Consider the following 13824-nt stretch of genomic DNA (forward strand, 5'->3'; position numbering starts at 1 on the left):
GGGTTTATTCAGCTTATATCTCCCACGTCACAGTTCATCAGGGAGCCCAAGGTAGGAACTCAGGGCAGGAACCTGGAGGCAGGAGCTGGAGCACAGGCCATGGAGAAACGCTGTTTACTGGCTTGCTCTCCTGGCCCCTGCTCAGCCTGCTTTCTTATGCAACATAGGCCCACCTGCCCAGGGTGGCACCACCCACAGTGGGCTGGGCCCTCTCACATCACTCATCAAGAAGATGCTCCTCAGACATGGCCACAGGCCAGTCCAATAGAGGCAATTCCCCAATTGAGGCTCCCTCAACCCAGGTGTGTAAGTTGACACTAAAGCTATCCAGCACATGTGCATACTGGGGATCAAAACTCAGGTCCTCATGCTTGAACTTTGTCCACTGTACCATCTGCCCAGTCTTCTTTTTAATAATTATTATGGCATGCATAGTAAAATGAACTATTTTATCATATTTTAAGTATACAATTTAGTGGTACTAAGTGCATTTACAATATTGTGATTGTAACTTTAAATTATCCCCCCTCCGCCAAAAAAAACAACAAAAAAACCCCACCCCAGCATAAAGCAAAAACAGTTTAAGCTGTTTTACTTACTGCACACATCCTAACATTTTTAATGAAAATGTCAAGGGTTTTAGATACTGTTTTGGAAGAGTGAGTGCTTCTTGGAATCCTAATTTTCAAAACTGTCTTGCATTTAGTTAATGAACTTTTCTCATTTTTGGAGAGAAGGTTGTAATTACTTCTGTGAGTCTGCATTTATTTAAAAACATTTTTTACAAAATTTTTATAACATCTTGGAAAATGATGTGCCAGTAAGTATGTACATGCACACTCATTTGCTTTTTCTTTTTGCACCTAGTCACAATATTTTCCAATTTATCGGATACTACATTACTTAAGACAAATACATTATTGCATTCAAGGAGCACTTATAAAAGAAAATGAAAAAAGGTAACTACATGAAGAATTAAACTTGTCTATATGAAGGCTCCTCTTCTATTTACATGCACCAAGTGAACATATATTTACATATACCGAAATAAATGATTAAAACATGGTTTATTTACATTAACCATGAAGTAATTGTAGATATATTTGGTATAGGAGTGCTGGGAAATAAATCACAGATTAAGATAATTTTGTGGTAGAGGCATTAATTTTGGCTCCTCAGAAGATAAGTAGAGACCCAAGGAGCTAGCTTTGTGATGGCAGCAGACTGGAGGGGGAGTAAATGGGAATGAGATATCAGAATAGAAGTGGTAGGTTAAAGAAATGCTCCTGGAAAGAGGGAAGGAAGCAAAGGAACTGGGTTTGCATTTGATAACAATTAGACATTTGGAAAATGTTGAAAATAGAGGAAATTTGGACTTGCAATGAGGAGAAACCTCTTTGTTTTTGCCAGGGTCTAGGTCCATTAAGAGGTAGGCAGTGATTATATGTAGATTCAGAGCTCCAAGAAGCGGTCAGTCAGAAGGGGTTCTTAGCAAGGGTCCCTTATTCTTCTTCAGGGTAGTACCTGCACTATAATTAGATTATCTGCAAGTGGTTTCTCAGCCCTTCATTGGCAAGGTTTGTCTTTTTGACTGTTTTAAACGTCTTGGATGTCAGGGATTCTGTAGTTCCTCACTTGTTTTTAATAGCACCTTAGTGCAGCACTGTTCAAAGCTAATGAAAGTATTCTCTTTGTCATTTATTTTCTGGTATGTGATGTACTGTCAATAAATTCAAATGTATTTTTTAAGGCCTGTATGTACACGATAATATAACATGTAATAGATTGAAACTAACCTGTGACAGCTTTTGTTATTTGTACTTTCTGAGCAATATCTGTTCTATTATGTCCTAGGTGTCTGTATGCTAGATATACGGCATATAAGAGAATACTGGGAATCTAAGGTAGGCACTGCCCTAGAGATGTTATTAGATGAGAAGAAAGACATTCTCTGTAGTTTGAATCTTGTGTTTGGTATATTGGAAAGTGACACTACAGAATTGTCCCTGAAGATACTAAAGCTTGCTTTAAAAGTATTTAGATTGAACTTTGATAAATATTTGAACTGTCCAGGGAACGAATAAATACAAACTATTTTATGTTCTTTCATTGGTAGTAGTTATGAAAATCCTAATCATGAGATTTGTAAGCCAAGCTCTTGGCAGCATATGATACTGCATTGTTAGTGGGCTGGAGCTATTGACTTGTGATTAAGAGTCAGTCACCTGGCTCCACTTCTTAGTTCTTTTCTGCATGGAATTTACTAGCTTAACTGTTAGCTATAAGAGGGAAACTAAGACTGTATTTATTGTTTTTAGCTCCCCTCCCCCCTTTGGGGGGAGCTACATCAATAAAGTAGAATGATGAAATAGAGATTATGGGATATTTATTTCTCCAGTGGAGGCTTAATGGAATTACATTTGATACATTTTGGAACTTTTGTTTAGACTGGCCCATCCAAATTAAAAAAAAATGCCGTTGTTTATCTAGATGATGTTTAGGCCTAAAATGTACATTCTACCTGTCAACTTCTCATTACATTCTGTTGTCATTTCAGTGTGAGTGTGATCTTTTCTTTGTATCTTTTTTGCCGTGTCTCTAGTTTATATTCTTTGTTTCTGGTTTTCCTGTGTTGAGAATGGAACCTAGGGCCTTGTACTAGTGTGCTGGGCAAGTACTGTACCCAGCAAGTACTGAGCAACATCCTTAGAGTTAGAAATAAAACCAGAGATCCAAGGATCCCTTTGATACAGCCCAAGAACAGGCAAAGTGAAAGTAACTGGGCAAAGCAGATTTTCCTTTTGCAAAAGGGAGACCTCCATGATTAGTCAGAGGCAGCAAGTACACACAGGACTCAGAAATTTGTCTTGTCCCCATTAGCTGGGGTCTGACCTCATAGTCTTTGCCTCTTGGCTAGTTTAAAAGAAGCCACTATAAGCCATTAGGCTCAGGAATGCATCAAGGCCTTTCTTTAAACAAAAGTCTTACAGGGTGTGGTGTAATGAAAAGATTAGAATTCCTTATCATTAACCCAAGTTCTAAATTTTACAGGGTTTGGAAAAAAAAGACTGATGCCTAATGTTTCTTACAGTTTATATTCTGTAATTTCTTACCTAGACTTGATAGTCATTCTTTGGTAGCAAACATATATTTCCAGATTAAAATAAAATAGACACATCTTACCAAGGAATTACAAATAAGCACATGAAAACATAATCTACATCTTATGTCAGTGGGAAATGCAAGTTAAAGCTGTGACATGCCATACACCTGTTAGTTTGGCAAATCCTGAGCACTGGCACTACCAAATATTGATGAAGTTGTGGAGGACCAGGAACTTTTATTCATTGTTGGTAGTAATGTACAGTGCTATAAACAACTTTGGAAAGCAGTTTGACCATTTCTTAAGAATCAGTCATTGTCTTCCATGAAGTTCAGTGATTGCATCTGTTGGTATTTATCCAGAAGAGTTGGACACTCACATTGACACAAAAACCTACTCAACATTGTTTTAAGTTTATTCATAATTGCAAAACTTGGAAGCAGCCAAGATGTCTTATAGTAAGAATGGATAAATAAACTGTGGTTCATCTAGACAGTGAAATATTATTTAGTAGCTACAAAGAAACCAGCTAGCATGAAAAACACAGTGGAATCTATCCCCTCCCCCACCCCCATATGTGTAGAAGTTCATGTGTGTGCACATGGAGGCCGGAGGTAGATGTATGTCAGTATCTTTCTCAGTTGTTCTCCATTCTATTATTGGACATGGAACTTGCAGATGCACCTATACTGGCTGACCAGCAAGTCTCAGAGGTCCTCCTGTATCCACTTCACTAGCTGGTTACAGGTTAGACACCAAAACTGACTATAGAAAGGTTATTTGCACTACATGAAACACTAAGCTGACTTCTCAAAAAGTTTTTTCTTTAACATTTTTCATCTTCACCCCAATCCTCAGCCCACCTCTAGTACTAAGCTGGAACTCAGGGTAAGCAAGTGTTTTACCTCTGAGCTAGTATCATCAGTGGTTCCTTTCAGAACCCTAATACTGATTTCTTTGTACTTCAGTGACTGATAGACCCTGGCTGTCTTTACAGATTCCCATACTATTGCTACTCCACCCATGCTTGTTAGTGTTTTCTTCCTCCCTCTGGGGAGTAATATTGGTGGAGGGTAGTGTATTGTTGTGTGAGACTGCCCTGTACAGTATAGATGCTTAATGTCCTAACCACTCCTCCCATCTGCAGTATGCTAGAAGCAATGAGGAGAGTTTGAGAAGGGAGAAAAGGAAGGAGACCAGAGCACTTCCAGTTGAGAACCAGTCTTCCAGCAGAATGCACTGTTTGTGGGTTCCAGAACTCATGGCATTTCCTACGTGAGCTTATTTTGCTGTCTTTTTAGCCCTAACGTAACAGTAGCTCTTTCATCAGGCCACAGGACAGACAATTGCTTACATGTAAAAAAACCAGGCAAATTATTTTACTAGGTGTAGTATAGTAAGAATACACATAGAGTACCCGTAGCAGTGGTAATGATATATGTAGTGATAGTATACGGAAATCAGAACAGGCTGTGGCCTTGACCTTATGGAGTATCATTGCAAGAACCTTCTCTACTAGAGTATAAAAGTCTCAGGAAGACTAAGTATTTTAAAACTCCCTTGGTTATTTTTGCATAGTATGTTATATATTTTGTTTAGTAGGTACTTAAACAATAAGATTTGTCAGTGAATAAACTTTACATTAGGCTTTAGTTAAGCATTGAATAGTTTTAAGTTGAAGTACAGTGCTACTAAACTTGTCCTGACTGTTTAGATTTAACCTCAGTGCCATAAGAAGTGAAGAATTGTATTGTCTAGGTTTCTGATCTGCTGAGTAATTTCTTAAAAGACTTCTCTTCATTTGTAGTTAAAATCCAATTAATAAGTAATTCAATAAACAGATATTTTTTGAGCTTTTGTTGTGTGCTGGATACTGTTCTAGGCAGTGTGAAAAGAAGAGAGATCAAAACAAAGCCTGTGAATTGGTTGCATTGCTGTGTGGGGGTTAGTAAGGGAATAAAGACATGCATGGTGTGGTGCACTGTGATAAAGTGCTGTACAGAGAACAGCAAGCAGGGAGGGCAAGAAGAGCAGTATTTTGAGTTGGGCTAAAGGAGTTCATCAGCCAGGCTGTATTTGGGAGAAAGGTTTATAAGCAGAGAGAACTGCAAGTGGGGCCTTCCTGGCAATTGAGGAATTTATTTATCGTTTTTACCTTTATTTGGAATAATCTGTAGATCAGTCCATAATTTAGTCTTCAATTTTTCCTTCTGAAAGGTAATAATAACCTGTTTTGTAGGCAAAATGAAATGTGTAATACTTAATATCTTATGTATATTTTCTGTATTTTTTGTTTTGTCTTGTTTTGCTTTTGAGACATGGTCTTTGTTTGCCCAAGCTAGCTTAGAACTCGCTAGGTAGACCAAGCTGGACTCAATCTCACAGAGATCTGCCTGCTTCTGCTCCCCAGTGCTGATATTAAAGGCTTGGTTGGGCCACGCCACCCCCCCTGGCTTTCTTATGTACGTTTTATAGTATGTATTTCCCATCATCATCATTTTGCTAGTATAACTATTTACCTTGTATGTTCTTACCTCTGTCTTCATAGAAAACACTTCCTATCTTTGAAGAATCAATGCAAATGCTACTTTCTCCTAAAGGCTTTCTTCCTGTGCACATAAACTTCCTGTGCTTACAGACATGACTGTTTCCTCAGTTTTGTCACCCTTGTATACTTGATACAGATGTCTGTCATTACTACTGCACTTCCAACCTAGAATCTAGCATTTACATATTTGCTAGATAGATGACTTGTAATTGAACAAATATGTTACCCATTGTGGTAAAATAGTTAATATGTGCTTGCAGTCAAATTTAGGCTAAACTTATGATCCAATATATTTATTATAATAGTGTATTTGTTTTCCCATCATTTCGACAAAATACCTGACAGAAACAACTTAAGGGAGGAAGGGTTATTTTGGATCATGTTTTCAGAGGGTTGACATTCCATCATAGTGGTGAAGGCATGGCAGAGTGGCTCAGTGTACATTGGCAAAAGAGTGAGGCAGTGGTTCTTCACATAGCAGAGGGCCAGGAAGCAGAGAGTGGGGTTGTAAGTACAGTGGTTCAGTGCCTTTTCTTGGAGCCTACTACTGCAGGCTAGGCCCCAGCTTGTGAAGGCTCCCAAAATGTTGCCACTTATTTGGGAACAGAGTTTAAGACTTTAGCTTTTATGGGAGAAATTTCATACTTAAACCATAACAGATGGTTTACTCAAGAGAAGTATGAATTGTAGTGGGACCCACCACAGGGAGAAGTGTAGGCATATGTGAATGCGCTCTGGAAGCATTTCCCATGAGACACATTTATGCTTTTTGCATCCTTTGGCTTCTTGGCTAGGCAGTATCTATGGTAGCAGCACTCCTTTTCCAACACTGGTAATCCTGACCCATTTCTTTATATGCATTGTACTATACTTAAGCATGCGTTTAGAGTCTTGACGCGATTAGATTCCCAACTGTTATGTGTAGTGGTATGATATTAAGCAAGTTACTAACAAGTTATTTCTTTATCTGAAAGGTGGAAATGAGACCTGCTCTATGTAGGGTTAAAGATGTGGAAAATGGCATTGGTTTTTAGTTGTAGTTCTCACTAGATGAAATGATTTCAATTCATTTCTTTTCTGCAGAACCAGGTCAAACATTTAGCTTTGAGTACAGGAAAACAAGGTGGAATTTAATGCTGTTGTTGGTTGCTAACATGTAGTCTAAGTCTCATTCTGATGAGACTGACTCCATTTTCCTCAGTGCTAGATGTTGTCAATTCAGAGAACAGAAAAGAATGCTGAATATACGAAGCTAGAAGGATACACCGTGTCGTGTTGTGCTGAACACAGGCGAAGGCACCAAGGGAGTGAGATTTTTCCTTGTATACCCAGCACCAGGCATAGTGCGTCATGTATTGCAAGCACTTCAGATCATATTTAAACACAGGGAATTCTCTTCAGGTAAGGCACATGTTCCAGGTGTGGAGTACATGATTTTCACAGAGGAGAGCAATTTTGATATTTTAGAAGTTGTGTTTGAAAACATTACACTGAATTTATTATAACTATAGGTCTTTTCTAAGACTGCATTTAAAAAGAAAGTAGGTCAGCCAATCTGATTCAAAATGATCACTTTTGCTGAATTAACCTAGAAAGGAAACAACTGAGAAAGAAATAAAAGGAGGCATTGGAAATGGTAATAGAGTTAAGAATTCATGACTGACTGTTAGGTTTGTAGGCCTTAAGTCATTTACTTTAAAGGAAATACTGTTCTTTAAGAATTTTTTACTATTGTGTGAGTGCATAATGTGTGTGTGTGGGGGGGGGCATGTGTGCCATGGTGTGCAAGTGCCACCACAGTGCCTATGGAGTACCTTTGGAGGTCAGAGGACTGCTTTGTGGAGTTGCTTCTCACTTTTCACCTTCTGGGTGTCAAACTCAGGTTGCCAGGCTTGCATGGCAAATACCTTCTTCATCTGAGCCATCTCATCTGCCCTAAAGGCAATAATATTCTGTATGGAAAAATGGATCATTTTTGCCATATCATCGTTTGCTCCGTTTTGGGCTAAACCCCACACCCTAGAATCTCTTGTATCACGTTCCTTCTCCATTTGAATTGCTGTGAGCTGTGCAGTTTGCTTTCATTCCAGGTGGGCCTCTCAGTCTTGCCTCCATCCCATCTCTTTTACATTGTCCTTGGAGTGATTTTTCTATAATGAGGCTGATTGTGTCTGCCCCTCCTTCAATTTTCTTAATGCCTTCCCTTAGTTCTTAGGATAGAGGCCAATCCCTTAGGATGGAAGAACAGGTTTAGACATCTACTTTCCCCAGTCTTCTACCCAGTACCTGATCTTCTTGTGTACTCTGTGCTCCAGAAACAGGGAACCATGTGCCTTTCTCTGAATGTTCTGTATTCTATGCCTGTCACTGAACATATGTGTTTTTTCTTTCAGGCAGGCTTTTCTCTTTTTTTCAAGGTCATCAACTACATTTTCTAAGTTTGCTTCTAGGAAAATTTACTGATTTCTCTTTCCCAGGTTGGATTAGATTCTTTCTCTTCTTGGTCCTTGAACTCCCTATTTTAGTGCAATTTATACTGCTGTAACAGAATGGTTCAGAACTGGTAATCTACAAACAAGAGAAATTTATTTCTCACAATTTTTTAGGCTAGGAAGTTCATGCTGAGGGAGCTGGTACTTGGGCAGGGGTTTCTTGTTATATTACTGTGTTAGAAGAAGGAAGGACCAGAGATAGGAGGGAAAGTGAACACCAAAGATCAAACTCATATCTTCAAGCCCTTTTATTGTTAACATAAATCCATTTCTGAGGGTGAGCTCTCATAACCTAACACCCCTGATTGGGCCCCATCCCCAATACTGTTGCATTGGGGATTATGTTTCCGGTGCATAGTTTGGTGGCACATTCAAATCATGACACCATTCATTAATGTTCTTAGTAGTTTCTAACATAACATAGGAATCTAGGTGCCCTCTCTTTGGATTGTGAACTTTTCAAAGTATATGGTGATTTTTAATTCCTAATGTCTGATCTTTTAATGTCTTGATCCTTTTAATTTTAAGGTTTATCTCTTCCTTACATAGCATAAAAGTTTGTGATTTAATGTATGAAGTAACAGTCAGATCTAAAATATACCCAGCAAAGTCCTTGTGAGAAATGGAAGAACATGGTCTCTGCCCTGTTTGTGTGCTTAGTTGTGTGGGCAGGATGACACAAGAGGCAACCAGTGACAGTAAAGTACAGTGTAAAGTGAGGATTTAGGTAGAATGATTTGGAAATAAGGATATAAATGAAAAGTTTGAAGTTTCTTACCATTTTATATCTGCTCTTTACTTTCTTTTTCCTCACTGTTTATACCATTGCTAATATGTCTTTGTCTTTTACTTCCTCATCATCCTTTTTTCCTTGCACAACTCTCATTGCTAACTCCTCTTAGGCAATTTAGGTACAAAATGTGTTTAATCAGAGTGAATATGGACTCCTCCCTATATGTTTATCAGCAAAGTAAGATATATGTAAAAAGTTGATCTATTTGAGGTAATTATGATCCATTTGAGGTAATTATGTATTGTGTATAGCTCTTTATACCATTTTTGTTTTGGAACCTGAAAGTTACTTTTTACTTTGTATCTATCCAGGTAATCCCATGAGCTTAAACTTAAAACCATGTCAGAATTCTGGTTGTCTCATGAATTAGACTTTTAGTAAATCTTAATCAGTGCTTTAAATATTTGTATGAATATATAAACATGTTTTAGATGACCTATAATTGCATTTTCCATTTCTGTAGTTTCCTTTTCCATTTTCTTTCACCACTAAAGGAATTAAAATTAGAGTTTCAATTAGAACTATGAAAATGACTTTTCAGACTGTAACTGGAACATGTGCATAATTTGGTTTACATTACCTTTTAGAAAATAAAATTATTTGTGAGTCTCAAGCACTTTACTGCCTTCTTGTAATTATTGTTATAAGCACTAAATTAGATATTCTTAGCCTTTTATTACTACAGTAGACCTTAGTAAGCATCTGGCTTCTGCTTTGTTTTAGGGATGTGTAAAATCTCTAAACAAGTGATTTGTCCACAGCTAACTGATGACAGTTCATAACATGGCCAGAATGCTGTTCTAGATTTTTAACAATTGTTGAGATAAGCATCCTGGGATGAGCTCTCTGGCTCATTAAATTTTAGAGTCATATTGCTTCTAGTAATATACCTGATTCTGCTAATACTGTATTTTAAAATAGTGTTCTATTGATTTAGTAGAATTGTAGTAGTATGACCCTGGAATTTGCCAACCTATCAGTCAGCCACATGGGATGTCAGCAAAGTTTTGCAGCATTTTCCCATTTTGATATATAGACTTTTTATTAGTTAGCCGAGATGCTACCTTTCATTTACCCCGACCCTAAGCCTGTGAAGAACCCTATGTGACATATGCCCTCTAAGTAGTGTTGTTTTGCTGTTTTTTTTTCTTCACTTTTTCTCAATCTTAGGGATTGAACCCGGTACCCTGTGTATGCCAAGCTATAGCTTTTAGCCTTTTAGTGTTTTGACAACTTAGGTATGATTTTCTGTAGACCTTCTTTAGGAAGGGGCTTAGCTGATATGTATGTATTAAGTAAAACACAAGAAATAAGATTTAAAGGGAAAAAAGGGTCTCTTTAAGAGTCTTGTTAATTTTAAAAAGTTATTTATTGAAAAGCCATATCGGTAGACTCTTAGATTGTCATAAATAGAAAAATGAAAGAAAGGATCATCTGAGTATTCTACAATTCCTTTTCTCATTTCTTTATAATGTTCCCTAGACCTTTAATTTTAATTTAACTAGATTGTAGCACCTTGTATTTTGTGTTAGCTTAACATTTTTTGATTTATTCATTTTTATTTTATGTGTATGCATGTTTTGCCTGCATGTATGTAAATGTACCTGTGCGTGCAATCCCCACAGAGGCCAGAAGAGGGCAGAAGAGCCCCTGAAATTAGAGTCATAGATAGTTGCTAGCTTCTATATGGGTACTGGGAACCAAAGGTTCTCCACAAGATCAGCCAGTGCTTTTTACTGCTGAATCATCTCTCCAGCCCTAGGTTTCTTTTCTTTCTTTTTTTTTTTTTAATGAGGAAAAAAAATAGAGAAAATTTCCTCTTTATTTGAGGAATAATGGATACAAGGAGATTTTGAAAGATGAGGAAATGTTAGGTCATTTGAAATCAGTACTGTGTAACTCCTGTTTATCCTTGCCCACTGTTAATTGAATTGTATTATTTACTTTTACTTGAGTGTTTTCATATATTTTTGATGTTAGAATGTATTCTGGTAGAAGACTTTAAAGTTTCTTAGTTTTAGTCTGAAGTTGAATATTGTTACTTCTTTTCCCTTTAAATTCCATCTCTAACTATAGTCTGTGTTCTGGTATGGCAAGTTGGTAATTGTCCTTTGTTCTATTTCAGATCCCTGTCTATCATTGAGTCCTCCATGCTTCACCGAAGAAGACAGGTTTAGTCTGGAAGCTCTTCAAACAATACATAAACAAATGGATGATGACAAAGATGGTGGGATTGAAGTGGATGAAAGTGATGAAGTAGGTGGAGCACCTCTGTCCTGGTTCTCTCTTTCGACAGATGGCTCTTTCTAGTCTTCAGTTTCCCTTTATTCTTTATTTGACTCAACTTGCTCATCTTTAGTGTCTTACGCTTTTCTCTGATATTTTTTTAAGCTTTAATCTTGCCCACTATATTTACATGGATTTTTCTGGCTTTCGTTGCTTTCCTTTCCTCTTTTCTCCCCGACCCTCATTTCTTCCCTTTCCATTGTAGACCTGGGTTCACAGATTTTTTTTTGTTGTTGTTGGTGGTGGTGGTATGTGTAGGGGGTGGTGATGGATTTTTTTGATTTTGAGATGAGGGTATGAGATACTGCTCAGGACGACCTCAGACTTCTGGGATCTAACCAATCACCCCACCATAGCTGCCTGAGTAGCCAGGTCTATAGACACCCTCACTACCCCTCATTCTTCCCAGTTGAATAAATATCTCCTTTTATTCTCAGATTTCTCGTATCCTCTTCTGATTGTATCATTTATTTAGTGCTGCTTTATAAACCACCCTGCAATGTAGTGTTAATGACAAACAGTCTCAATTCTGTGGGTTAACTGGACTCAGCTGGGTAATTTTTTCTGTACTTGTAGGTATGAGCAGCGGTCACCTATGGCAGTTGGCTTACATTGTGAGCTGCTGAGGCTGTAGTATATAAGATGGCTTCTTATGATTCATGGTTTCTCTTTCTGCACCTCTAGTCCTACAGGAATCTAGCTGAGGCTTTATTACAGCCTGACAGGTGGTTTCCAAGTGGTAGCATTCCAAGAAGACAAGCTGCCGTGTGCGGTGCTTACTGTGACTCTGCTTGCCAATGCTTGCTAAGATCAGATTGGCTGAGGCAAGTAATTTGGCTTAGCATAGTCCATGTGGAAAAAGATTTTATGTGGCATAGATAACTAGATGGGGTTCATGATAGGACACAAGCTTAGTAATTTGCCATACCTACTCTCTTCCCTCTTTATGCATTCCCATCCTCCCTCTGCTTTGGATTCCCTTTTAGTTCTTTTAAAATATTTTAATTTTATATGTATGAGTGTATTGCCTGCATATATCTAAGTGCACCTGTGTCATGCAGTGTCCATGAAGGTCAGAAGAGGGTGTTGGATCCCCTGGAAATGGAGTCACTGACAGTTGTTAGCTGCCAAGTGGGTACTGGGAACTGAACCCAGGTCCTCTGGAAGAGCAGCCAGTGCTTGTAACTGCTGAGCCATCTCTCCAGCTCCTCACTCCCCTTTTAGTTCTTTTATAGAAGTTTTCTTTACTTGATTGTAGTCCTATTTTAATCGAATCTCCTGTCAATTTTCAGGCCTCTTCAACCTTTCTGTTACATCTGTAACCACTGAGCTGCTTCCAGAACTTTGTCAAAATAAGTTACATTGTTTACTAGATATTGTAATGTAATGTAGCAGTGACAACATCTGACAGCATTGTTATCGAACAGTGACTATCTCTAAAGAGTGTATGAGGTCAGAGGACAGCCTCCAGTGTCAGTCCTCAACTTCTACCTTGCTTGAGAGAGGGTCTGTAGTTCACTGCTGTCTGTGCAAGGCTAGTTAGCCTGCAGCTTCCAGGCATTCTGCATCTCATCTCACTATTGGAATGTTGGGATTACAGACACATACATGCTTCTATGTTCAGTTTTCATATGGGTTATGGGGATCTGAACTCATATCATCATGCCTATGTGGCAACTGCTTTATATACTGAGTCATCTTCACAGCCCACCCACAAACATAAAAGTTCTTGATCTGCTCCATAAAATACTTGTTTTGAGAATGTTTATCTATTTCAGGTAACTCCTGATTCTTTCATCCTAAGCCAATCCGTGTTCCTGATCTGCATGTGTTGCTTTCTGTCTTACATTACTAGAGAATTCTTACTGATTCAAATTTAGAATGTTTTAAATAAAAAGAAATTCACTCTCTTACTTTAATCTCATACTTTTTGATTACGCTTCTGAACCTACCTTCCTCAATTTTTATTTTTCTAAATTAGGAGTTGGCAGAATTTTTTTCTGTGAAGGGCCACTTGCAGATTGAACTTTGTCCTCCAAAATATACACAGAAGTCCTAACCACCAGTACCTCAAAATATAACCAGTGCTGAAGCTATTAGTTAATCCAGTGTGACTATTCCCATGTGAGAAAGAACAACACAAGGAGACACTGACATAGGAGAGATGAAAGCCACATGGCAGTGGAGGCAGAGACTGCGGCTAGGTAGTTCGCAGTCAAGGAATGCTAAGGCTTGCTGATGGCATCAGAGGCATGGACCAGATTCTTCCCTAGAGCCTTTCAGCCATCATGACTCTGCTGCTATCTTGACCTTAGCCTCTCACATCTGTTGTTTAAACTGTCTAGTTGGTGACATTTTATTATGACAACCCAAGGACACTAATAGAGACAGTGTTTTAGTATTTTAGACAGTTAAGTACTTGGATTTCTGATATAGTTACTCAGTTCTGCCACTGTATGTGAAGTAGCCAGTTCTATACCAACTAATGGGCCATTAGGTGTTCTGGTGAACTTGTAGACAACAGACTGCATTTTGCCTGCATGCTTATGATTTGCTAACCGAGGCTATAAGAGCTTATGTTTTTAAAATTTCCTTCCTCTCC

General features: G+C 38.2%; 1 protein-coding gene across 1 annotated transcript in view; it reads left to right on the plus strand.

Moving 5' to 3' along the window:
- Stim2 (stromal interaction molecule 2) overlaps positions 1 to 13824 on the plus strand; it is a 178007-nt gene that overhangs the window by 66990 nt on the left and 97193 nt on the right. Inside the window, 1 exon segment of the mRNA XM_029565545.1 lies at positions 11062 to 11192. Coding sequence (XP_029421405.1) covers positions 11062 to 11192 — 131 coding nt within the window.

Source organism: Nannospalax galili, unplaced genomic scaffold (genome assembly GCF_000622305.1).
Source record: "Nannospalax galili isolate Female #2095 unplaced genomic scaffold, S.galili_v1.0 scaffold777, whole genome shotgun sequence".
NCBI classification, from domain to species: Eukaryota; Metazoa; Chordata; class Mammalia; order Rodentia; family Spalacidae; genus Nannospalax; species Nannospalax galili.